The following is a 24,464-nucleotide window of genomic DNA, read 5'->3' as shown; positions in this document are numbered from 1 at the left end:
GTGTTAGCCTAACCAGTAGTCTGCATATAACGCAGGTGCATGAGGATGTACTACGCAGCGCCCGGACGGCGAGATCGGCCGAGATGCGCCGAGATTGGCCGAGATCGTAGGCGGCGCGGCTCGACGTCTTCTCGCTCGGGCTCGTGCTGCGCTACTTGCTGCTCGGCAGAGCGCCGGTCCTAGCCGCCGAGGAGGCGCGAGGGCGCGTGGAGCAGGTGTCGCTCGACACACACACACACCTCCTCTCGGCTCACACACTCCGGCGCCACTTTTCTCGACGACCCACCCTGAGAACAGCGTCGCATGCGTCCTCCGGCACCGCCTATACGGCTCTCTATGCCCAGGTCGGCGGCGGCGGCGGCTGCTGCTGGGCGGCGGCGGCCGGGCCCGCGCCGGCGACGCGAGAGCCGGAGGAGCTGCCTGCTGGGGTGGCGGAGCTGGTGCGTCGCATGACCGCGGACGCCGCCTCGGAGCGGATCGGACTCTCGGAGATTGCGGCCCACGCGTTCCTGCGGGGGGAGGGGGACTGCTCCGCCCACTCTGCGCTATCATGCGCAAGCTCGACCTGAGATCAACACAGGGGACAGAGATACCGCTTTTGAAGACACGAGAGAGATTGTGAGTTCCGAACGAGGGAACGATCTCGTCCGTGTAGAAGAGCGTACCCCTCAAACGAATGAGTAACCTCTGTGTTGTCAACGGCTTTACGTATAGTGTCTAGTGCAGCGCCGTTTGACTCTCTAGTCACCGACCCAACGTTCCCATCAACTGTCGGCGCCCGCCTTCAGCAGTGCCGCCACCATTTCTGTGCGGCCTTGGAAGGCGGCAGCAGACAGCGGCGTGGCCGAGAAGAGCATGCCGAGGCCAAGCGTCATGGGAGTGTTCGGTTGGCGCCCGCCTTCAGCAGCTCCGCCACCACCTCTGTGTGGCCATTCTGGGCGGCAGCAGACAGCGGCGTGGCCGAGAGGAGCATGCCGAGGAAAAGCGTGAGGGGAGTGTTCGGATCGGCGCCCGCCTTCAGCAGCTCCGCCACCACCTCTGTGTGGCCATTCTGGGCGGCAGCAGACAGCGGCGTGTCCGAGGCGAGCAAACCGAGGCCAAGCGTGTTGCGAGTGTTCGGGTTGGCGCCCGCCTTCAGCAGCTCCGCCACCATCTCTGTGTGGCCATTCTGGGCGGCAGCATGCAGCGGCGTGGACGAGAAGAGCATGCCGAGGAAAAGCGTGAGGGGAGTGTTCGGACTGGCGCCCGCCTTCAGCAGCGCCGCCACCATCTCTGTGTGGCCTTTCGTGGCGGCAGCATACAGCGGCGTGACTGAGGCGAGCAAACCGAGGCCAAGCGTGTTGCGAGTGTTCGGGTTGGCGCCCGCCTTCAGCAGCTCCGCCACCATCTCTGTGTGGCCATACCGGGCGGTATCAAACAGCGGCGTGCCCGAGAAGAGCATGCCGAGGCCAAGCGTGGAGAGAGTGTTCGGGTTGGCGCCCGCCTTCAGAAGCGCCGCCACCACCTCTGTGTGGCCTTCCGTGGCGGCAGCAATCAGCGGCGTGCCCGAGGCGAGCATGCCAAAGCTACTCCGCGAGCCCACGTCGATGTCGCTGCGCACATGCTGGTACTGGAGAAGCTCGACGACTCGAGGGTGGTTACCGGCTTGGGCAGCGGTGTAGAGAGGGCTTCTTTTTTGCAATGCTTCGACGTCCGCAACAACGAAGCAGAGAATCGTCAGGACAAGCAGCGCGAGGAAGACGCCACCGAACCATCTGAGCAGGCGAGCAGCCACCGGCCTCAGGTCCGGCCAGCGGTACAGAGCACCAAGAGTGGTGCTGGCGAGCACGACCACTGTGGCGTCTGCCATTATGTCGAAAGGGAGCTTGCGCCGGGGGACGTACGAGTTCCTTGGCCTTGCGACACGTGGGAGTTAGCCGCGCGATACCCCGTCCGCCAGCGAGACGCTCAGTCGCTGGCGGCCGCGGTTTTCTGTGACCCACCCACCTCTCCCTTGGCTTTTGTCTGGGGAGGGGCTTCTCCTGCGGAGTCGTGCGTGCCCGCACAGGGCTCCTCTTTCTTTGCTTTCTTCTACTCCCTACTACCATCTCGTTCCCGTCCTACCAGAGAAAGGAAGTCGTCCTCAGGCAGATGATCGAATCCGCCAAGAACTTCACCGTAGCTGCTCGCCGACAGCGACACAACCACCCTGACCGTGGACTCAGCCCACATCATCCCCATCACCCAACTCCCACCTCCTCCAAATATGAGATTGAGAATCAAAAAACAAGAAAACGAAGTTCAGCTAAAATATTTCTCTGTGTTACGAGAGAAAATCGCGTGACGAGAGTGCGCACACAATCGCCAACGTAATGCAGAAACGCAAATGCACGTGTGGTGGGTGCGACGTGTGCGGCCCTCACGACTTGCGCGCTCCGGCGGCTCGCGAGAAGAAGGGGTTCAGCATCCCGAGCGCGAAGGCGGAGCCGACCGCGCTTTGCGTGGCGGAGCTGGCCTGCCGCCGCCGCGTCTCCTCCATCGCCGGCCACGTCTCCTCCTCGCCCCGCACAAACACGAAGAAGTGGTCGCCGAGCTTGGGCGCGCGCCAGACCATCAGCTCGCCTAACCTCGCGACAATCTCGAGCCGTCTCGGCCGATCGCAGAGACGTGCGCGCCTCCCCCCCCCCTTCCCCCGCTCGCCGTCCGAGTAGCTGAGGCGGAGCTGCGCGGAGGGGCCGCCGCCGAGCGGCTCCAGCACGCGCGAAAACACCTCCCCGCTCGGCACGGTCTGGTCGCCGATCCACGAGAGAAGGCTCCTACAGATCTGGAAGAGTATCAGGGTGGGGGCGGCACCGCGTGAATACACGGGCTACGAGTGTACAATGAATACGGCGGAATATACGGCCGAAGACAGCTGCATAGCATCCCGTGCTGAGCCAGACTCTAGAGCGCGCTCCTCTCCACGCCCGGCGCCAGCCCGCCCTCCGTCGGCAGACCGTACCGCACCTGCAGCCAATCTCGGGCAATCTCGGGTGATCTCCGGCAATCGCGGGCAATCTCGGGCGATCTCGGGCGATCTCGGGGTCCGCACCTCGTTTTGCTGCACGCTGGTGTTGACGAGTCTGAGGTCGAAGACGCCGCCGCCCGCCCGCGCAGCCTTACGAGGCCGACGAGCGGGGTGAGATCACACCGGGAGTCGGCCCGCGAGCTAATAATTAATTAACTAAGTAATGAATGAGTGAATGAGTTAACCAGCCTGCAGCTCGCCGCTGCTCACCACCACGCCGGCCAGGGCGAGGGGGAGGGAGGGCAGCGAACCTACGTGGCGAATGCACCGGCGTGGGCGGGAAGGGGAGTACTGTGCGGGGTATGTCAGAGCACCGCCGTGGACACGAGGGAGGCGAGTAGAGTGAGTGCAGCGGAATGCGCGTCCTCTCGAGCGGTAGTTGGAATATCAGAGCAACGCGTGGACACGAGGGAGGTGAGTACAGGGACAGTGCAGCGGAATGCAAGAACACGTCTTCCGCTTCTAGGGCGCAGCGAGCCGCTCTTGAGCTCGACGAGGGAATGGAGCCGACCGCCGCCGCCTGCCATCGGACGATCTCGGGTGACCTCGGCGCGTGGGATCGACAAGTGCAGACGAAGCCGCCGCCGCCTTCCACGACGTGAGCCACGCGGCCGACCTCGCCGCCGCCCGTCGCGAGCGCGTGCACGGTCAGCGCCCCGTCGGACGCGCCCTTCTGAATCAGCGCCTCGACCGCCTCGCCGAGCGCGAGGAAGAAGGTGGAGGCACGGAAGGGCTCCACGTCCGAGAGGACGAGCTCCCACGTCCCGTCCCGCAGGGAGGGCGCCTCCTCGTTCTGCTCCGCCGCTTGCTCCAAGCTCTCGACGAGCTGCGCAGCGGCGACCCGCTCTGACGGCCGCGCCCACGCACCACGACCGCTCAGGAGAGCGACTTTCAGCAGCGCCGCCTTGGTCGATTCGAGCTCGGCCTCGAGACGGGAGGATCCGCCGGCTGCGGGGCTCGCTGCTCTCATCGCGGCTGCGGTGCTGAGTCGCTGGCCGGCGTCGTACCACGAGTCAACCATCGTCATATGCGAGGTGCGAACATGCTGGTGGTCGGCGTGGAGGCGAGAAGCAAACGCGTTGGGAGGCGAGAAGCCGCAGTGGGTTAGAACGCACAGCATTGACGTCGGCTGGTGTCGGACGCTTCCCAGTAAATACATTGGCAAAAAAGAATTAATAAGATGATGGGCACCTTCTCGGCGCGCGCCCCGCCAACCTAACCTGCCCCAACACCGATGCACAAAGACACATCTCACAGAGACCCAACCGCTTCTCAAGCAAGTCGCACCTAATACTACAGGGACTATGTTCTACATCGTCGCACGCATCGCACCTATAGCACTAGGACTATGTTCTACTTTTTTCTTACAGGGGTCTGGTTGCAAAGCTAAGTAGAAAGTCTGGTTGGTGGTGCCGTCGATTATAGCCTTCTCCGCACTCCGGACCCACGGACCCCCGGTGCGTTCGCCGGCCTAGGGAGCTGCACCACCTTGCAGCCCCAGCTGTGTTTAGTTGCATGTTGCTGCTTTCAAGACGACGGCAGGTAGGCCGTGTGAGGACCTCTCTACTTGTGAGGACCTCACGCCGCTCCTCTCGCACAGAGACCTCCTCGAGTGAGGACCTTCGTGGCACGGTGAGCTACGAGTACACCACTCAACATCGAGCCTCGCTTTATTTTCACGCACGCTGTAGCTTGCGCGGTTGAGGCAACGTGATATGCGGCACCACGGGCACCTGCCTAGGTGCTAGGATCGAGGATGCCACACGTGTCAAACAAAAAATGACGTGTGAGTGTTAGAGTTGTTTGGTATTGCTAAAAATCTCTCTCTCTCTCACGTGTCATTGTTGCTGACCATTACCAGGAAGAGCAAAGTAAACAAGAATCCTTTGTGCTTGACCCAACATATGCATGCAAGGAGGACGTCCTGCATGTTTTAGGCCACAAACTCTTTTTCTTTCTAATGGGAGTGAGGTGCTAGGATCGAGGACCACACCTGTCAGTCTTTGATCATTAATTATAAAGAAGAGGTTTGCAGTCTTTGCAGAGGATGAGCAAAACAAAAGAAGATCTGCGAATACAAGAATCCTTTTGTGCTTGACCCAGCATGTGCATGCAGGGAGCCCACCACAGGGAGGTTTCGTCAGTCTCGGCGTCGCATCTGCCGCGCCGAGATTCGACGGACCCGAAGGGGTAGAGGCTAGCGCTCTCTCTCTGTCGAGAGAAGCGCAATACTCAAGACAATGATTACTACATCATGCACGACCTCGAGCGTGCAACGCCGCACAGTGCTCAGGGTTCGAGCAGGTGCAGGCGAGTGGAGGGGCCCCTGGCAAGACCTCGACTTGGAGCTCTCAGCGCCGCGGCGACCGCTGGCGGCCTTTCATGTCCTCTGCGATCCTCTCTCACACGCCGCGCGCCACCCGCGGCGCCGACTCCAACAGTTGAAAGACGTCCCGATTGTGCTGTGCAAGACTATGGCTTCGTTTCCACTGTACTGCATGAGGGTCGGCGACTTCCTCGCGCTAGAAACTCTGCGTTCTCATGAAGACCTCTTGGTAAAAGGGCTCATCATGCGCGCCGACCGATTGGAGGCGCCGTCAATCAACTTCGTTAGCCACCAGTGGATTTCGACTCGCCATCCCGATCCGGACTCGGTACACCTGCGGACGATGCAGGAAGTCTTCAGGCGCGTCATCAGAGGCGAGAACATTTTCGCCGATGACGATGTCGCCGCAAAGTTTCTTACCGGTCGGTCGCGCGCTCGCTCGTCCTCGAGTGACGTCCTCACTACGCGAGAGCGGACGTTCGAGGAGTTCCAGCGCTCAGTGTCGGAGGGTTGGGTTTGGCTGGATTACTTCTCCGTCCCGCAACAGGCAGGGGCGGAGGAGGAGCAAGCGAAGGCGATTACCTCCATCCCCACCTACGTCGCGCAGGCCTCTAACTTCTGGGTGTGCACTCCGTTGGGTGTGCGCCGCGAGAGTGGCCACCAATGCAATTTCGACACGTGGTTGATGCGCGGTTGGTGCCGGATGGAGGCGCTGGCGCTTGACTTGACCCGCATGAGCGAAGGGCGGCCCATCTACTTGACACACCATCTAGGCGAGGAGCCGTCGGCGTCGACGCAGTGCTTCCACGACCGCCTCAACCTTGGCTGGCAACGGCGCAAGGCCGTGCTCACGGGCGACTTTGCGAGGCTGAGCGACCGCGAGGGCCTTCACGCCGTGATTCGCGAGCTCTACCATAGCGCATTGGACTCCTTGCGCTCCGTGTGGGAGCCCCTGGTCGAGTCAGGCGAGTTGCCGCGCCCGATGTGGGAGCGGTACATCGCGAGCGCCGACGGCGCGGACGGAGGCGCGTACCACTCATTCTTCCTGCTCGTGGGGGCCGAGGCGTACATCTTCGCCGACTTGGCCGACGAGGAGCACGACCAGAGCTACTGGGAGGGCGCGCTGGACGGCTCCGAGGACGCCGTCAAGGCGTGGCTGCTGCATCGCGGCGAGTACGCCTGGCCGCCGGACGAGTGCTGGGCTTGGTACGCCGCCATCGTCGGCAATTTGGCGCTATTTCGCTTCTTGATCGAGGAGTTGGGCTTCGACATCGGCGCTGTCAACAAGTACGGCATGACGCCTCTCACGATTTCAGCCAATTGGGGCAACATAAGTCTGGTGCGCTACATCGTCGAGCGGACGGATGCGGCGCACGTGCTCTACAAAACACCGGGCCTTGGGCTTTCCGCCGTCGGCGTCGCAGCGAAGAATGGCCACCACCGAACGTTGTCGTTTCTGCTGCAGAGCAAGGCCGACGTGGAGGTGACGCGAAACGACAACCAGAGGACTCCATTGCACGAAGCAGCTGCCAACGGCAACGAAGAGTGCATCCGCCTGCTTCTGGGCGCGGGATCGAGCACCGCGGCGCGGGACGGCGCCGGCTTTACCGCCGCGGAATTGGCCGGAAAGTACGGCGCGATGAAGGAAGACGCGGAGCGAGTGAAACTGGCAAGATTATTTGAATGCTAGTGGAGAGCGTAGGGCCTGGCGTAGTCCCGCTCGGCCTCGCCCCTAGATGTTGGGCAGCCCGCGCCGTCCGGCCGTGTCGCAGGGGCGACGGGCTGCTGGCCACGGCGCGGCGCCCCGAGGCGAGTTGCGCGTGCCGTTCGCCCGAGGACGGCCGGCCCAGCACAGGCTGTCGAGAGCATGCCGCCGGGCTCGCGCGTGGCCGTCGGGGGGCCGCCCGCGCTTACCCGCCAACGAGGCTCACACAGTCCATGTGACGTTGTGAGCTGTGGGCGACTGCCGATCGCCCCGCCAAGATGTTTGGCTCACCCAAGACACACCGCATGTGCACATATGTCCAAATAAAACAGTCGTACGAAGGTCGTACAGTGGTCTATCTACCGCCTCAAGGTATGTGTCCTCTAGCCTTGAGAGGTAGAGCTCTTACTGTTGTGTGTTGATGGAGTTTTTTACCTTACCTCACCTTACACGGCTTAAACTCCTTAAAGTAGGCTTAGCTTATACTGTACCTTAAATATTTCCATCGGTTGCGCGGGTCTTGACCCCCCTGCCCTTCTAAAGTCATCCCTGCTGCTAGGGGGGGGGGGTCTGACCCCCCCCAGCAGCAGAGCGCTGCTGCTGGGGGGGGGGGGGGGGGCCCCACCCCCCCCGCAGCAAAAGGGATTGGAACCAGGTTTTCCGCCTTTTTGCCGCAACCGCCCCCTCCCAACTTGGGTCGGGTTTTAACGGGACCCTCCAAGGGGGCGGGTGTGTTCACCCCGCCTTCGAACCCAAAAAACCTTCCTCGGGGCGAGGGGTGGGGTTTTACTAAAGACTACCCGACGAAAGCGCCTCGCTGGCCGACGTCCTCCGGGTTGGAGGAGAGCGAGTCCTTGAACTTGACGTCGCCGACGAGGCGCGAGCGCGAGCGGCCGGCGCCCGCCACCGAGACGTCGGGCCGGTCGTTAGAGTAGCCGAGGTGGTCCCGCGGCTCCACCTCGACGAGCATGCCCCACACGCTCCGCATGACCTTGGCCAGGGCGGCGAGGAGGCTGTTATGGCGGCCGCAGTGCCCGAGGCGGCCGATGTTGCTGGCCGCGTCGCCGAGCCGCGATCAGCCACCTGTGGGCGGTCATCGGGGTCGCGGTCAAGCTCGCGACGGGGTGAATCTGGTGCGTCTAGTATCACTGGTGGGCTGGGTGTGCAGCAGCGGCGCTCAAAAAGAGGGAAAAAACTCGGCAACTGTTTGGAGTGTCTACATTCTCGAGGCACCGTTCTCGGCCCGGCCGGAAAGCTGGCTGGTGGTCGCGCGCGGCGCGTCAGCGCCACTCCGACTGGTCGGGCACCTCGGCTGGGTCCATCAGCAAGAGGCCCGCGCCGTCGGGGAGCCCCGCGAGCGCATGGGCGGCCGGCGCGAGCGGAGGACGCGGGCCGAGATCTCGCTGTCTTCGCACGAAAATCACAAGGCGCCAAAGGGGGGGGTCTAGTTTGGGTACCCTAGAGATGAGTGGCGGTCGCGGCGCTATATGAGGTGGAGCGACCACCCACATGAGCACGTCTTCATATGACATGGCGTTACATGACATTTGCAAGCACATCCCGCCGTCATGTCTGCAACGCTACACGTTTCTCAACTCATTCAAGGGAGCCGCTCGCCAGTTTTCTTCGGCCGCGACCGCAGTGGAAAGCCCAACGATGCCCTTACCAATCAGAAAAGTGCCACAGAGCAACAATTTGTTGGGAAATCGGGCGAGAATAATAAAAGAAAGAATTCGATTCGTACGATCTATTATGTAACTTATTCGGACCCCCCCTGCGCGCTTCTCGTTTTTCGTACCAACCCAGCGCCGATCTCGGCCGTCATTCTCCGCTCGCGCCGGCCGCCCATGCGCTCGCGGGGCTCCCCGACGGGGCGGGCCTCGTGCTGATGGATCCAGCCGAGGTGCCCAACCAGTTGGAGTCGCGCCGACGCGCTGCGCGCGACCACCAGCCTGCTTTTCAGCGCGGTCGAGGACGGTGCGCCGAAAGAGTAGACAGTCTCCGGTCCATCCGGAATTTTGTCGTTTTAGTTAGCACTGCTGCTGCAGACAGGGCCCGCGTGACCCCATGCCCTTCCCGGATCCAGCTCGCTGAGGTGTGACGTCACCCCGGTAACCGCCCATAGGTGGCTGATCGAAGCGCCACTCATCGCCGCGTTCGCGCGCCTGGCTCTCAGAGGGCTCCTGCGGCTCTCGCTCGTCGCGTGACCGCCGCCGACATCATGTGCTCGGTCGTCCCCGCCGGCGCGGAGCTGCGCCACGTCGAATTCTTCGGTGGCTCGACCGCCGGCGCGCCCACCCTCGCCTCCTGCGCGCCTCAGACCCAGTATTCACCTCGCGCGCGGCCGACAAAGTAGGCACACGACCACCTCCCTCTCAGTCACCCCCCCGACGATGCACAGCCCGCTCGTTCTCGCCGAGAAGACGCTCGGAGCGCCCAATTTTGCCTCGTGCGGCCATCAAACAGGCGCGTTGCCTCCCATCTCCGCACTTCCCATCTACCCCCACACTGCCACTGCCGGGGACGCGCAGATGCGACTCCCCGCCGCGGCCCAGAGAGCCTTAAAACAGGCCCGTTTTAAGCCGTTTAAGCCGCAGGCGCCCCAGGGCCCACCCTTTTTAAGCCTAGGCTAGGCCCCTAAGCTACACAGCGAGCGCTAGTGAGGCCCCCCAGGGGCCGAGGGCAGTGAAGGGAGTGAACAGGAGACCGCGCCGGAGACGGGTTCATGCAGTGCGACGATTTTTGGCGGCCTACTCTGACTCGGAGCCGCGCGCCGGCGCATGGTCGCGCGCGCGCCGTCGGCGGAGGGGGCGGCGAGGCAGCGAGGCGAGCCCGCGCCCCCCTGCACTTAGTCCCTAGCCGCTGGCCAGGGACAGAGAACGCCACCACGAGTACAAGGCTGGGTGTAACGCCCCCAAATCGGACCAGACATCACCCGGACCACCAATCAAAATCCCCTCCCCTCAGTCTGCATCTACCCCGGCGGCGGGCAAACCCGACGAGAGAAGCGCCTCGAGCGCACTCGCCGCATTTGCGTGCTGCTGACGCAAGTCCGCCTCCTCGCCCTGCACCTCGGTCGCGGTGCTCGCCACCGCTGGTGGTGGCGGAGACGGCGCGCCGCTGGCCCGCCAGCCCGACCCCGCCTCGCCCCCGAATGCATGCTGGAGAGAGGCTGGCCCAGACCGTCCTGCAGCGAGATGGGCGCCGGCGCCGCCCACCCCGCCCACGCCGCCGCCGCCGGGGCCGTTGCAGACGGGAAAACCGCTGTCGGCGCCGCCGTCCGCCGCAAGAGCGCCGGCACAGCCCCCGCCAGCGAACAGACCTACCAACCGGGAGCGGGAGGAGGTGACGACCCAGAGGGAGCGGGCACCGGGGGGGAGAGGAGGCCTCTCTCGCCGGCAAGCGGGCTTGCGCCACCCCCGCCCAACGCCTCCGGCGCGGTCGTTTGCTCCGGCAGGAGGTCCTGCGCCTCGGGCGCCTCCTCCGCCTCCTCCGCCAACGCGTCTCCGCCGCCAGACAGCGACACGCTGCCTCCCTCCGCCTCCGCCTCCGACTCCGACTCCGACTCCGCCTCCGCCTCGCTAAAGCCGGCGGCGTCGGTATGCGAAAGTCCCTCGCCTTCCGCCGCCGCCGCCGCCGCCTCCGCCATCCCTTCTGCATTCGCCTCCTCCGCCTCCTCCTCTGCCGCGCTGCGCTCGCCGATGCCGTCGCTGCCGTCGCTGCCCCCAGCCGAGACGTGATCGGCGCCTACGGTCCGGCGGCAGATAGAATCAATTACAGCTGCAGCTTCGCCGCCAGTCGAGAGACGATCGGCGCCACCCTCAGCCCCGGCCGACCCCTCGCTCCCTTGCTCGCCCTCCTCCTCCTCGCCCTCCTCCTCCTCGCCCTCTTCCTCCTCGCCCTCCGCCTCGGCGGCCTCCTCCCCTTCCCTCGCCTCAGCCGCCTCCCCCTCCCCCCCCTCCTCTGCCCCCCGCTCCTCCTCCTCCTCCTCCCCCTCCTCCCCGCCGCCCCCGCCGTTCGCCGCCTCGGCCTCCTCCACCGCGCCGTCACCCCCCCCAGACCGCCCAAGCTCCACCTCCATCATCTCCGGCTCGGCGCCCGCCTCCTGCGCACGGCGCCCCCTCTCCGACCGCCCCGCCGACGGCGGCGCCCCCTGCGGAGGCCCGAGCGCGCCGAAGCCCATCAGCGCGTCGTCTCGCTCGCCAAGGCTGGCCGAGATCGGCCGGAGCTGGCCGAAGCCGCCGAGGCTCAGCAGCGCGGCGTCTCGCTCGCTCATCGGAGACAGGCCGAAGGTGGCCCCCGCCGAGAGGGCGGCGGGCGAGGCGGCGCTCGCGCGGCCGGAGAGCGCGCTGCCGGCTGGAGAGGAGGAGAAGAGGCCCGCACCCGGAGGTGGCGGCGGCGAGACGGCGGCGCTGCGTCCCGCGCCGCCCTCGCCCCGCCTTGGCCCACCCGCGCCGCGCCGCCGCCGCTCCTCCTCCTTGGCGCGCGAGCGTCGGGCCGCCGCCTCGGCCTCGCCCCCCAAGCTCATCTGCTGCCGCTGCCACTCCTCGAAGCCGCGCAGCTTGAGGACCACCCGTGGTTGCTGGTCGGGCGAGGCGCTCGGCGCGCTGCTCGGGCCTCCCGCGGGGATGGGGGAGAGCAGCGGCGCAAAGGCGCGGTGCGCGATGCCCTTGAGCTCTTGCCCCGCCTCCCAGTACTCGGAGCCGTCGGCGTTGTACCGCATCGCATTGTCGCAGACGAGCTCGACGTCGCGGTACACGTCGCGCACCGAGGAGTATCGCCCCTCCTTGAGCCGCTTGGCGACGGTGCCCAAGTCCATCGGCTTCGTGATCAGGACGGGGTAGTCGCGCAGGCCGAGCGCCTTCCAGTCGACGGGCGCGAGGAAGCCGGCGGCGCAGGGCAGCTTGCTCAGATCGCGCACGATCTTGACCATGCTCTTGCGCTGCGCGTCGATGCTGCCCGTGGTGAGCTTGAGCTTCGGCATCTTGGCGGGACGCTCCTTTGGTGACGCCGCGCTTCCGCCAAGAGAGAACTTGAGGTTGAGGGGCTGCTCGCCGCCGTGGGGCGGGAGGGCAAAACTCGAGCCCGACGACGCGCGCTGCCGCTTGAGCTGCTGCTGCTGATGCTGTTGCTGCAGCTGGTGCAGCTGCATCTGCTGCTCAAGCTGCATCTGCTGCTGCTGCATCATGTGCCGCTGCCGTGCGGTGGCGTGCTCCTGGTCCTTTAAAAACTGCGCCATCTGCCGCTCCGCCTCTTTTTGCAGCAGCTGCCGCTGCCTCTCCGCCTCCTTGAGCGCCTTCTCCTGCTCCCGCTGCAGCTGCAGCTGCCGCAGCTGCTGCTGCTCCCGCCGCTTCTTCTCCTCCTCCTCTTGCTTCTTCTTCCGCTCCTGTTGCATCTGCAGCACCACCAACTGCTTGTACCTGACGAGCGCCTCGAGCAGCCGCGTGAGCACGTCGCGGGTCCGGCGCGCGGTGTGCGGCAAATCGCGCCACTTTGAGAGTAGCTCGCCGAGGCGCGGCGCGACGAGCAGCTTGTTGGCATACGGCGTCCACTCGCCCGGCTGCGGGTTTGAGGTGTCCGCCGGGAAAATCGGCCTCGGCCACTGGTCCGGCCAGAGCCGCGCCTTGCCGTACACGGCGTATGCCTGGTGCGACAGCTCCCAGACAACGCGCCGCAAATCAACCTCCTCGTGCTGCTCCGCCTGCGATGCCGCGTCGCCGCCGTCGCTCCAGACCTCCCTCTTCGCCTCGCCGCCCGCCGAAGCGCTCGCCAGCGACTGCGCCGCCTCAGCCGCCAGGGCGTCGCGCAGCATCCCGCCCATCCGGCTGACTCCGCTCTCCTCGGTGGCTGAGCCCGCCTCGACCACCTCGGCGTCGTTGCTCGTGCCTCCGATGATGTCCCTCGTGCGGCGCGCTTTGTCCGCCGCGAGTGCGATGATCCGCTCGTCCACCGTGCTCTCCGACGCCAGCCGAATCACGCGCACCGGCCGCGTCTGCCCCATCCGATGGCACCGGTCCATTGCCTGCTTGTCGGCGGCCGGATTGAAGTCCGAATCGTGCAAAATCACCGTGTCGGCCGACGTGAGGTTGATGCCGAGTCCACCCGCGCGCGTCGTGACGAGTAGCGCCGTCACTGTCCCGTCGCGGCTGAACTCGTCGATGATGACTTGCCGGTCGGCGGCGCTGGTCGAGCCGTCGAAGCGGCGGTACTCGATGCCGACCTGGCCCAACACGAGCTCAAGCACGTCGAGCGTCATCGTCCACTGCGAGAAGATCACAACCTTGTGCCCGCCGTCGCGCAGCTCCGGCAGCAGCTTCTTCAGCGCGGTCGCCTTGCCCGACGCGAAGGCGGCCACGTCGAGGTCGAGCTGCAGGTCGGCGATCGCCGCGTACCGAGAGCAGTAGTAGTGCAGCTGCAGGTCGGAGGACGCTCGCAGCTCGGCCATCACTTCGTCCTCCGAAGGCGGCAGCCGGCCTGCGTCGGCAAAGGCGCCCTCGAAGGTCAGGCAGCGAGCGATGCGCCGCGTGGCCACCTGACATGGGGCGATATGGGGAGAGATCGGAGAGATGGGGAGATACTCCGGAGGTAGGGCTGTGCGCCATCAGCCTCGTGGGGGGCGAGATACGGGGCGATATGGGGTTATACGGGAGATGTGGGGAGTTGTGGGGAGATGTGGCCTCGTCGTAGAAGCGGCCTCCCCGCAGCAGCAGCGCGTGCTGCGCCGCCTTGCGCAGCCGCGTAAACGAGTCGCGGATCCACTCGGCGGACATTGCCGGCGCCGAGAGGACAACCTTGACGTCGGTGACGACGTTCGGCGGGGGACTGATGCCCTCCCCCTTCAGCTCCCCCTTGGCGTCCGTCACGACTCTCGGCACCGACGCGCCCGCCGCCCCCTTGACGACGGCGACGCCCTCCGCACCCGCCACCGAACCCGCCACTGCCGCCACCGCCGCCACCGCCCCCTCCGCGACCGACCCCGCCACCGCCGCCACCGCCATCACCGAGCCCTCCACCGCCTCCGCGCCGCCCTCGACGCGCGTCCGCCGCAGCTTGAGCTTGATCGGCGCGGGGCTGTCCGGCCCTGGCAGCAGCGAGGAGAAGGAGGAGCCCTGCGTCGACTTGCCGTTCACCTCCCACACCAGGTCGCCCGCCAGGATGCCAACCTCCGCGGCGTTGCTCTCCGGGCTCACCTGCACGCAAAGGGGGGGCGTGGGGCACACCTCGGCACCACAACGGCTACCCCTGCAGTCACATCTCGGCAGCAGCTCGGCATAGCTGCGGCAAAATCGCGGCAGATCGGAGACTGTGGGCAATCTCTCCAGCAGCTGACCGACACAACGCGGTTGTCGTCCATCCTCAGGCCGAGGGCGCCGTTGCCGCCGCGCCGCACGGTGACGGTCAGCTCAATGGTGGTCTCGGACTGGAGAGCGCGGTTCTTCGCCTTCTCCTGCTCCGCGTACGCCGCCTCGCGCCGCTCCTGCTGCTGCCGCAAGTCGGTGAGGATGCGCATGTAGAGCCGCTTCTGCTCCTCCTGCATCGGCACGGTCAGCACCTCCTCCGTCTTCTTTGGCAAGCTCGCCATCACCTAAGGCAAAGCAAAGTCAGGTAGACTTCCTCCAGTGCGGGTGGTGAGGCTGGAGGAGGGTGAAACGCACACGGCGAGGGACCAGCGGGGAGAGTGGTGGTGGTGGCGAGCGCGGCAGTCCAGGGTCGGGGCTATCACCTGCGACTTGAGTCGCCTCAGCACGAATGGCGACGCGAGCGACTTGATGATCGCCGCGCCTACGCGAGAGCAAGACGGGTGACACGCCCCCGCCCCCCAAACACGCCGTCAAAAGCTGATCGCCGTGCGCCTATCACGACGAGACAGCTCGGAACAACCGGCGAGAAAAGAGAAAAGGCCGCGACGGACCGCCGCGCCGGAGCGGGAGACCGTCCCTCGCCCTCGCGGGACGGCGGAGGCGACGTCGCCCTCCTCCTCGGGCGTGAAGAGGTTGAGCAGCTTCTTGGTGCGCGGGTCGAACTCGTCGGCGATCGAGAAGAGCCTACGTAATAACGCGCGAACACGAGGGGGGGGGGGGGGGGGGGAATTCGGTGTAGTGTGCACAGTATTCAGAGCACCGTGTGAGATCGAGGGAAACGAATACGGCTGAATACGGTCGAACACAGTTGAGTACGTGCCCTCTCGAGCACTGGTCGGAGTACGAGAACGCGCATTTCCGCTTCTAGGGAGAAGCGCTTTGGCGCCGCAAACGAGAGAAGGCAGAGCAGCTCGCGCGGCGCATTCTCGATGGGCGTGCCTTAATAATAATAGTTAATTATTAAGGCTGAGCAGCTCGCGGCGCACTCTCGACGGGGCGTGCCGGTCAGCAGAAGGCGGCGCCGCACGCGGAGCTTGAGCAAGTTCTTGTACCTACGGGGGTGGGGTAGGGGTAGGGGCAGGGTTAGGGGCTGGGTAAGGGGTTAGGGGCAGGGTTAGGCTTAGGGACAGGGTTAGGGTTAGGGACAGTGTCTGGGTAAGGGGTTAGGGTCAGGGTCAGGATCAGGGTCAGGGTTAGCTCGAGCAGGCTCTTGCACCGGCTCGACTGGTTGTTCTTGACCTGCTGCGCCTCGTCCAGGACCAAGTACCTGGTCCAAACCAACGTGTTATATATTATGCATCGACTTGACCTGCTGTGCCTCGTCCAGGACAGAGTATACCCTGCCGAACGGCCGCGGCGACGCGACAAGACCGCCTGCCGCAGCGCGCGCCGCTCGCTCCTCGCCTGCGCTACGATTACAAAGGGTGAACTCATGATTGATCAATTCATCGCGCGCCGCTCGCTCCTCGCCCTCTCGTGGTCGCGCTCGAAGAGGGTGTACGCGCCTGTTCACACCTGCGCCTGTGAAGAGACGCCGTTCACACCTCTTGCTCATGCTCGACGAGGCTGCTACGCGCAGAGGATAATGTGCGGCGACAGCTTCTTCCTCGCCGCCGCCTCCCCGCCCTCGCCACCCTCGCCGCCCTCGCCGCCCTCGCCGCCCTCGCCGCCCTCGCCGCCCTCGCCGCCCTCGCCGCCGCCTGCCGCCGCCGCCGCCTGCCCGCCGCCCGCCGCCGCCTGCTTCGCCGCCTCCTCCGCCTCCTCCTCCGCCTCTGCCGCCGCGGCGAGATCGGAGAGCATCTCCTCGCGCTCGGCCTCGGAGCCGTAGTACTTGAGGACGCGCATCTCGGGGCACCACTGCGCAACCTCCCGCCGCCAGTTCTCGAGCACCGACACCGGCGCCACGATCAGATGCGGGCCCGGGTCGCCCGCCTCGAGCAGCGTCGCGAGCAGCGAGATGGTCTGCACCGTCTTCCCGAGCCCCATCTCGTCGGCGAGGATGCCGGAGTGGCCGTGCTCGTGGAGCGTGTGCAGCCACGTCAGCCCCACGCGCTGGTGCGGCGCCAGGTTCCCCCGCAGCATCCGCGGCGGCGGAATGAGCGCCGACCGCGCCGCGACCGCCGGGTCCGAGTTCACGAAGGGCATGACGGCGCACGCGATGGGCCAGATCTTGCGCTCCAGGTGCTTGACCAGACCCTCCCGCCGCCACGCCTCCTCGTCGCTGTCGCTGCTGTCCTCGTCTCCACTCGAGGCGGGCCCGACCTTGACAGCGCTCGCCTCCACGCGCACCGTGTCGGCGGAAGGGGCGACACCCGCCACGACGCTGGCGGTGACGACGGAGACGTCGGTCACCACGGCTGCCACCGCGGCGGCAGCCGAGGTCGAGCCGCGCGTCGAGCGAGACATCAGAGGGAAGCGCGCTCTCGCGTCCTGCCACCCGTTCGGCGGTGTCCCGTTTCTTTTTTTCCCAGTGCGGGAGGTTCTCGAGAGAGAGAGAGAGAGAGAGTTAGAAAACCGCCAATGGCCGTTATCCGTTAGTGCGGACGTCGCCGCGGCTCGCCTCTGCCGCGGCGGCTGCTGCGCGCACGCGGCGGCGCCGCTCTCTCGCGAGACGGCTGGCGACGCGGCTCGCCGCCGACGTACGGTGCGCTCGTCCGACGGTCCGCAGCGTGGCGTGCGCGGCGCTGAGCGCCGCTCTGCGAGCGCCTCTGCGCCTGCACTGCCTGTCTCTGTTGCTGTTGGTGGTGGTGGTGCTGCTGCTGCTAGAGAGCCCTAGCCCCGGGGGTGCGCGTTCGCAGGGCAAGGGCTGTAAAGTAAACACGGGTCTCCGAGGGTTGGCTCCGCGCTCCGGGTTTCCCCTAGCAGCAGACCGCCCCCTCTACTCGGAGCTATAATGAACACGACACGCACTCTCACACGACGTCACCGCTCAGGACCCCTTCGCACGAGGTCCTCATCCTCACTCCGGAGGAGGCTCCCCTCTCCTCTGAGTTCTTCCTCTTGTTCGCTTTCCGATGATCATCCGACGGGCGCGGGGCCCGACCTCCCCTCCTAGCCTTTTTCAGCCGCGGCCCCGCCACCGTCTCGTCTTCTCTGTCCGATTCTGTCGCCATCACCGACGGTGATTCCATGCCCGACTCCTCGGGCGAGGGCAGCGGCATTGGATCGCCACGCCGCCCCTCCCCGGTAAGGTAAGGTAAGGTAAACTTCTCCACACACACGAGGTGGTGGGGCAAGGGGGGGCAACCCTCGCGTCTCCACGTCTGACGACAGGAGCCCCACGGCATTCAAAGTGCAAGGCCCAGTGCGCGTGGGTGAGCGGTGTGTGTGTGTGTGTGTGTGTGTGTGTGTGTGTGTGTGTGTGTGTGTGTGTGTGTGTGTGTGTGTGTGTGTGTGTGTGTGTGTGTGTGTGTCTCACGTCACTGCATCCTCCGCCGGTTCCTCCCGTCGCCTCTTCTTTGTTCGAATGTTTTTCAATCCATCCTTCACGAAGCCCTCCCATGTAGCTAGCGTTCTTGGCGAATGTCTCGAAATGGCCAGCAGGCGCTGTCTGCTCGCGGTCTGTGCGGGCCGCTCGTCCTCCTCGCCCTTCTTTCGTCCTCCCGTCCCTCCCCTCCACCATGGCCTTCTCGGCACTTCTTTCTCCATCCGCCTCGCCCTGCCTTTTCGCATCGTGCCGTTCGCCCTCCATTCGGTGACCTCCATGGCTGTCCGCCCCTTTTTGGGTGGCGCTCTCGATACGGTTGCGTCAACCTCGACGTCGCTGTCGCCCTCCCCGTCCCCGCCGGCGTCCGTGCCTCGGTTCGCGTCATCGGTAGCGTCTCCGTTGTTCCCTCGTGCCCCGCCGTCGCCCTCTCTGCTCGGGCCGTTAGCGATTTCGCTCCTCCTGCGTGTCGCCCCTCCGTCCCCTCCCCTTTCTTCGTCGTCATCGTCGCTGTCGCGAAAGCCCTCCGGTCCCTCGATTCCCTCGCCTATCCCCTCCGCTGCGTCGTCCCAGTTTATATCCTCATCCTCTGCGCACGTCGCGTTGGCTTCCTCTCTCCCCCTTTCCTCCCTGCCCCTCTCGCTGTCTGGTGTTAATGGACCCCCTTCCTCTCCCTCGCCACCGTCACCGTCTCCATCCCCGTCGCTACCGCCCTCCATGCCCGCCGCCCTTTGTTTCACACTCGTCTCTGCCATGTCCGCCGTCGCCGCCGTCCTGTCTGCTGCGCTCTGTGCTCCGTGGTACAGTCGCTTATTGTTGCTCAGGATTAGCTCACGCACCAGGACAGCCTCCTGCTCGTTATTTTGGCTTGCCGATATGCATCCAAAGTTCCACGCTAGCTCCTCCTTCGTCACGTCTATCTTTTTGCAGTATCTCGCGAATGCCGTCCGTGCTTGCTGGGGTGTTATTGCGTTCGGATCCGCCCTGGTCCCCGCCTTGTATCCCATCTCCTTGCGGTGGCTCCTGTATGAGTCCCCATATGACCATGTGATTTCTTGGCCTTCCTTGACTCCCCTCTCTGCAAACAGGACCATCACCTGCGCAGCTGCCTTGCCTAATTGTATCTCCTCGTAGCGTACGAAGTGCGTCGCCCTCGTGCCTCGTTTCGGCTCATTCGATGCTGCAGGCCAGTCGAAGTTACACCGCGCCGCGACGCTGTCAAAGTCGTCCCCGCTCTCGTCGTCACTTCCATCCAGCTGCGTCCCCCCTGCTGCCGTGTGTCGTGATAGTTCGTCTGGTACTGTCTCTGGTGGCTGCGCCGTTCCTGTCCGGAAGATCTCCCCAGTGTAGATGCTACACACCTCAAATTTCTCTAGCCTCCTCGTCGCCAGTAGGCCAAGTTCGCCTTCCGCTATGCTAGAGGGGCCTACCTTCGCCCCTTCCACCGTGCCGCCCGTCGTTAGCATGGCCGTCGTTACTTTCGCCGCCGCCTCTGCTGCTTGTCGGCGGAGCGCCTCGCGCCTTCCCTCGTCTCCATGCTCCTGGTCTTGTTCTTTTTGTTTTCCTGCGCTTCCTGTCGCTGGTCCGGCGACGTATCTTGCCGTCTGCCTTCGCTTCCTGGCGGGCCGCGTTTCCTTCCCCTCGTCCCGTCTGTTTTCTCCTGCGTGGTCGCCCTCGCGTGCGCCGCTCGCCGTCTGTTCTCCTCTCTGCTCGCCGTCCTCGTCCCCTCGCTGTCGTCGCTTCCCTCCGGCGCTCGCCGCATCGTCGTTCCTCTCACCGCGTTTCCTGCGCTGGCCTTCGCCTTCGAGCTCGCAGTGGGTCGTTTTGAGTGTCATCCCCATCGCTCTCGTCGTTCTGCCTCTCCCCGCTTCGAGGCGTCTCTCTGCCTCTTCCCTTTCCTTCTCCTCGGCATCACGTTGTCGATGTCGCCTCCGTCGCCAGCAAATACACGCATTCGCCGCCCACTCCATTTCTCGTATCCTCTCCTTCCTTTCCTTCTGTCCCTCTCTCAGGCGTTCTGTTTCCGCGGCTACTCGTTCCTTCCTCTCCGCCTCGAGTCCCTTCCTCTTCCCTTCCCGTACTTTGATTATTGATGCCGCCGTCTGCTGCAGTGCCTTGAGTGAAGTCACCACCCGTGTGTCATACTCCCTCATGATGTCTTCTGGCGGGTCCTGGTCCATCACACTCGGCTCGGGTAGTCGTCCAGCTAGCAGTTGCTCCATCGCCTCCCATTCCTCGTCGCTCTCCCTTCTCCCCGCGCATCTCTTCGTCGCCCCAGCAATGGCGCGTACAGCGAGCGCCTGGGCTTCGCACTCTGCGGTGTGGGCGAGTGTCCGCCTCCTTGACTTCGGCGGCGTCCATCGTAGCGCCTTGAGCACGTCCGCCGCGCCTTTCCTCATCGCCCGGTGGTGCTCCCTCCTCTCCCCCTTCACCGCCTCGCACTCGGCGCATAGGACGTGCCTAGTGTTAGCTAGGCTGTTCTTCCCCTTTGCCTTTCTAAGTATCTAATCTGATGGTGGTAAAGTTTAAGGGCAGGCCGGGTAAGGTACGAAGGTACATGCAAATCTCACCTCTCCAACTGCATGCGCCGCAGCGCCTCAAGCACCCACATCTCGAAAACGAGGTGCTGCGCCGCTCCACCCTCTGTGTCCGCGCGAGACAATGCAGCCTCAAATTCCCGAGAAACTGCCTGCTGCCGCTCCGCCCCCAAATACCCTCCACAGAACTCGTACTGCGGCATGGGCTGCAAATCCCGCAGGAACGCATGCAGCAGCGTCGCAAGACTATCATCGTGCCGCGCGGTGGTTGCGACAACCTCGACATACCCCAAAAAATGGACTTTGTCCGCGGCATGCAGTTGGGGGTGCATCGCATCGCGCGGTATCGGCTGATTAGAGGAGAGGCGGCTGGCAGCTGCTGCGAAGAGCGGGACAAAGATTGGTGACGCTTGCGGGCCAGTCCAAGGCTGGGCGCCCGAGGGCAGCTGAGGCTCCATCTCTTCGTGTTGTGCCTCCCCCGCCCCCCATCCCTCCCTCGCCGCACCGTCTGCCGCCTCGGTGCTCCACTGGTGCACGTGGCGCATCGGCGTACCCAAAGGGTAGTTTGGGTTGAAATTTGTCCGACTGTTGCAGCCGGCACATACCAATTTGTCGTGCAAGTTGGACGCGAGGTGCATAGTCGTATTACCGGTTCGCTGCGTTGTCGCGAGTGCCCGCCGTGGTGGCGGCGTGTTGACCGCCAGCCATTCCGGGTCGCTCCACTCAGACATGGCGGATAGGTAGATGTCGATGCCACACAACTCGCAAATGCCAAGGGACGCGTTCCATCTTTGGATCCAGTCTGCCGGGTTGTAGTATCTGCCAGACGGCTGTGGCACATCCAAGCTGCCCGTTAACAGGGAATAGCTGTCGCGAGTCATGGTCTCTCGGATTCGATGGTGGACGATGCGGGCGAGGGACATCGGGAAACCATATCTCCGCTCACCGCAACGCTGCATCCAAGCCGGGTTGATCGGAACGAAGTAGGTACCGCGAGGGCCTTCAGGCACATGCAGGCAGTCGGGATGGCGCTGCACCATGTACCTTACACGGTCGGGCAGTGAGTAGAACTGCCGGTTGTTGGCACCAACCAAATTTATAGGCTGCAGCCCTGCATCGACGTACAGATGGAATAGGGAGAGGCGGCAGTCCAACTGCTGTGACGTGCTCCAGCTTGTGTCGATTCCGGCCTCCGAGAGCAGCGCGGGTGTACACGCAACGCTGAAGCCAAAGTCGCCCCGACCGTACAATCGCGGGTGCGTGCTCGGAGGCACGATTGTGTGCCACGTCTGCATCAGCTGGGCGCGCACTTCCAACACCTTCTCGACGTTGGTCTCGGTGAATGGCGAATGGATTGGCCCGGAAGCTTGAGAGGACGCCTCGTCGCTGTAGAAGCACGGGCCGGAGGCTGCTGATCGCGCACGGGCAGTCGCTGGCGAAGGAGCGGCGCTCTCGCCGGTTGCCGCTTGCACATCTTCGCGGCTGGCCCTCGCCAGAGGCACTGCACCCGAGGCCATTATGCACTTTGGCTGGTGCGCGCGCACGACCGAACAAGGTGGGCACGACCCGAGGCCATTATGCACAAGGTAGCCGCGGAGCAGTCTCGCTCGCAACAAGGTGGGCAAGCCGCGAGCAGTCTCGCTCGCGACAGAAAAAAAATGCGAAGGTTAGCGCGAGCGAAAGCGGGCGCCGGTACATTCTTTGCTAAAAGTCTTTTTCATGCCGGTGCACGGGCTGCCAACTTCTTTTTTGCTCGGAATTTTTGTTTTTCCGCAGTGCTCATGCTGGGCTGCGGCGTTTGTCGCAAGCGTGGCGAAACTCCTACACGTGACAACCAGAAGACCGTTTGCCTCGGTGGCAACGACGTGCGCCTTTGCCACAAGCACGCTCAGGCGTACCGCAAACGTCAGAAGAAGCAAGACAGCGATGCGATGGGTTGGCTAGCTCAATCTGTCGATCTCTCGATCATCGAGGGCAACGGCAGCAGCAGCATCGGAGGCGATCGCGGCGGCGACTTCGGCGGCAACTTTGTCGGCGGCGGCGGCGGCGGCGGCGGCGGCGGCGGCGGCGGCGGCGGCGGCGGATTAGGCAGCGACGGCGGTGGAGGAGGCGGAGGCAGCGGCAGTGGCGACGGAGCCACAGGCGTCTCCATCATGGCCGACGAAGCCTTCGTCTTCCCGGTCGACGATGCGCAGGTCAGGACACACGCGCAAACCGCGCGCAGCATGCGCGCGCGCTACACGTGTGCGCCACACAAACACACGCGTGCGGGCGACGCGCACAAAAACACAAGGCGTGAGAAGAGGCTCTCACCGTAGGCGCTTTGGGAGGAGCTCGAAGTTGGCGGCACGCCTCCGTCGCCGCGGCAAGGCCACTCATCGTGCAGGCTTCTGAAGTGGGGTCAACAACTGCCACAGCGCGCGCTGCTCTACGTGTTTGGTGGCATTAATGCCGCTGCGCTTTCCGACAGTGCGACGGCCAACGCCACACCCGCGTGCCCCGCGGCGCGCCAACCGAACTCATCCCTCCCCGCGGTTAGGCGCGGGCAGCGAGTGTTACGACGACCTGCACGTGCTCGACGCGAGGGACAGCGCCATGACGTGGCGCCAACTCTCTCGCGGCGCTTCCGCCTCGTGGCCGCAGCGGCGTGCCTTCCACACCGCCACCGCCATCGACTCGCGCGCCTTCCTCGTGTTTGGAGGCGCGACGCCGCTGCCTCCAAAGCGGTACCCGCGCCGCCGCTCGCGCGCCAGCAGCGGCGCGGCGGTGGACGAAGGCAACCCCGTCGCGTACCTCAACGACGTCTGGCAGTTTCGCGGCGAGGACCAGGCCTGGGTGTGCGTCGAGAGCCGCGGCGAGCCGCCGCCGGCGCGCTGCGCGCACGCGGCGGCGCTCGTGAGTGCCCCGCCCCGGCTGCTAGTCCATGGCGGCTGCGGCGAGGGCGGCGCCGTGCTGGACGACTTGTGGCTCCTCTCGGTGCGGCAGAGGCGTGGGCGGTGGGAGGAGCGGGCATGCGGCTCGGTGCATGACGCGTCGGAACCCCCGTAGGTCGCCACGCCCACGTGGAGCAGGGTGCGCACGGGCGGCAGCACGGCAGCAGTCCCCTCTCCGCGCTGCTTCCACTCCGCCGCTTGCGCCGCCGGGCGCGCGCAGCCGCCCCCTCTCCCTGCCGCTTCCCTGTCCTTCCCTCCTCCTCCCTCCCCTGCCCTCCCGCGAAGCGTCTCGGAATCCTCAGGCGCGTCCTCCTCTTTGGCGGCCGCTCCGACGTGGACGCCGTCTGCGCGCCCGTCATGTTTGCCCTCGACCTCGCCTCGCTCAGCTGGGACGCCATCCCGGCAGCGCAGCGCCACTGCCCGGGCGGAGGCCGCACGTCGATGATATCGCTTGGCGCGGCTATGCGGGCTGCAGAAGGGCTAAGGACTAAGGCCTAAAAGAGGCTCAGAGCGCTGCTGGTTACAGGCTCGTCTGTCCTCGTCTGCGGCGGGGATGGGGACGGAGGCGTCACCGCGCCGGCCGTGGTGCAAGGGGGGTTGCGAGATGCTGACTCTCCGGTCCCCTGTACAGGCTTGCTGGCTTTTGACGCCGTCCGGCTGGCTTGGCTGCCTTCGCCCGCCGTTATCTCTCCGCCAGCCGTGGCTTGGGCGAGCTCTATCTTCGTCGAGCGTATTGCGGGCAGTTTGCCGATGGCTAGTCTCGCGGTCTTTGGCGGCAACAACATGTACCACAGGCCTCTTCTGCCTCTGCTCCTTAGCGTCAAGGTGTGACAGACACACACGCACACACACACACACACACACACACACACACACACACACACACACACACACACACACACACACACACTCGCCCTGACCACAACCCCTCCCCCTCTTCCAGCACTAATCCTCCTCACCCTCGCCGCCCCTCCCCTCTCTCCTGCCTGTGATGCCCCGCCCCGCCCCACCCACGCAACCCAACACATAAAAGCCATGACAAAAAAAAAACCCACCACAAACCCTACCCCACCCCTGCCAGACATATGTGACTGACTTGGCGGGGGTGGAGCTGACCAACGTGGCGAAGTTC

General features: G+C 65.0%; 6 protein-coding genes across 6 annotated transcripts; 3 read left to right on the top strand and 3 right to left on the bottom strand.

Annotated features, from left to right (window-relative positions):
• Positions 1 to 2,398: 2,398 nt before the first annotated feature.
• Positions 2,399 to 4,073, bottom strand: EMIHUDRAFT_105639 (hypothetical protein; the record flags this gene model as incomplete). Its single annotated transcript, XM_005761629.1, has 2 exons — positions 2,399 to 2,795; positions 3,592 to 4,073. 2 exons carry the CDS (start codon positions 4,071 to 4,073, stop codon positions 2,399 to 2,401), a joined length of 879 nt encoding a protein of 292 aa, XP_005761686.1.
• Positions 4,074 to 5,520: 1,447 nt separating this feature from the next.
• Positions 5,521 to 7,062, top strand: EMIHUDRAFT_105638 (hypothetical protein; the record flags this gene model as incomplete). Its single annotated transcript, XM_005761628.1, has 1 exon — positions 5,521 to 7,062. One exon carries the CDS (start codon positions 5,521 to 5,523, stop codon positions 7,060 to 7,062), a length of 1,542 nt encoding a protein of 513 aa, XP_005761685.1.
• A 5,929-nt stretch (positions 7,063 to 12,991) lies between these two features.
• On the bottom strand, positions 12,992 to 13,333 carry EMIHUDRAFT_67939 (hypothetical protein; the record flags this gene model as incomplete). Its single annotated transcript, XM_005761627.1, has 1 exon — positions 12,992 to 13,333. A coding segment is annotated over one exon (342 nt), but the record flags the coding sequence as incomplete, so codon positions are not given.
• Positions 13,334 to 20,428: 7,095 nt separating this feature from the next.
• Positions 20,429 to 21,916, bottom strand: EMIHUDRAFT_216626 (hypothetical protein; the record flags this gene model as incomplete). The annotated part of the gene is made up of 1 exon (XM_005761626.1): positions 20,429 to 21,916. The coding sequence occupies one exon, from the start codon at positions 21,914 to 21,916 to the stop codon at positions 20,429 to 20,431; it is 1,488 nt and encodes a 495-aa protein (XP_005761683.1).
• A 60-nt stretch (positions 21,917 to 21,976) lies between these two features.
• EMIHUDRAFT_216625 (hypothetical protein) lies at positions 21,977 to 22,343 on the top strand (the record flags this gene model as incomplete). Its single annotated transcript, XM_005761625.1, has 2 exons — positions 21,977 to 21,985; positions 22,176 to 22,343. The coding sequence occupies 2 exons, from the start codon at positions 21,977 to 21,979 to the stop codon at positions 22,341 to 22,343; spliced, it is 177 nt and encodes a 58-aa protein (XP_005761682.1).
• A 209-nt stretch (positions 22,344 to 22,552) lies between these two features.
• On the top strand, positions 22,553 to 23,830 carry EMIHUDRAFT_216624 (hypothetical protein; the record flags this gene model as incomplete). Its single annotated transcript, XM_005761624.1, has 5 exons — positions 22,553 to 22,594; positions 22,718 to 22,868; positions 22,939 to 23,240; positions 23,340 to 23,395; positions 23,635 to 23,830. The coding sequence occupies 5 exons, from the start codon at positions 22,553 to 22,555 to the stop codon at positions 23,828 to 23,830; spliced, it is 747 nt and encodes a 248-aa protein (XP_005761681.1).
• Positions 23,831 to 24,464: the final 634 nt, after the last annotated feature.

This window comes from Emiliania huxleyi (genome assembly GCF_000372725.1).
Source record: "Emiliania huxleyi CCMP1516 unplaced genomic scaffold EMIHUscaffold_70, whole genome shotgun sequence".
Taxonomy (NCBI): Eukaryota; Haptophyta; order Isochrysidales; family Noelaerhabdaceae; genus Emiliania; species Emiliania huxleyi.
This window is presented reverse-complemented; position numbering and strand designations above follow the sequence as displayed.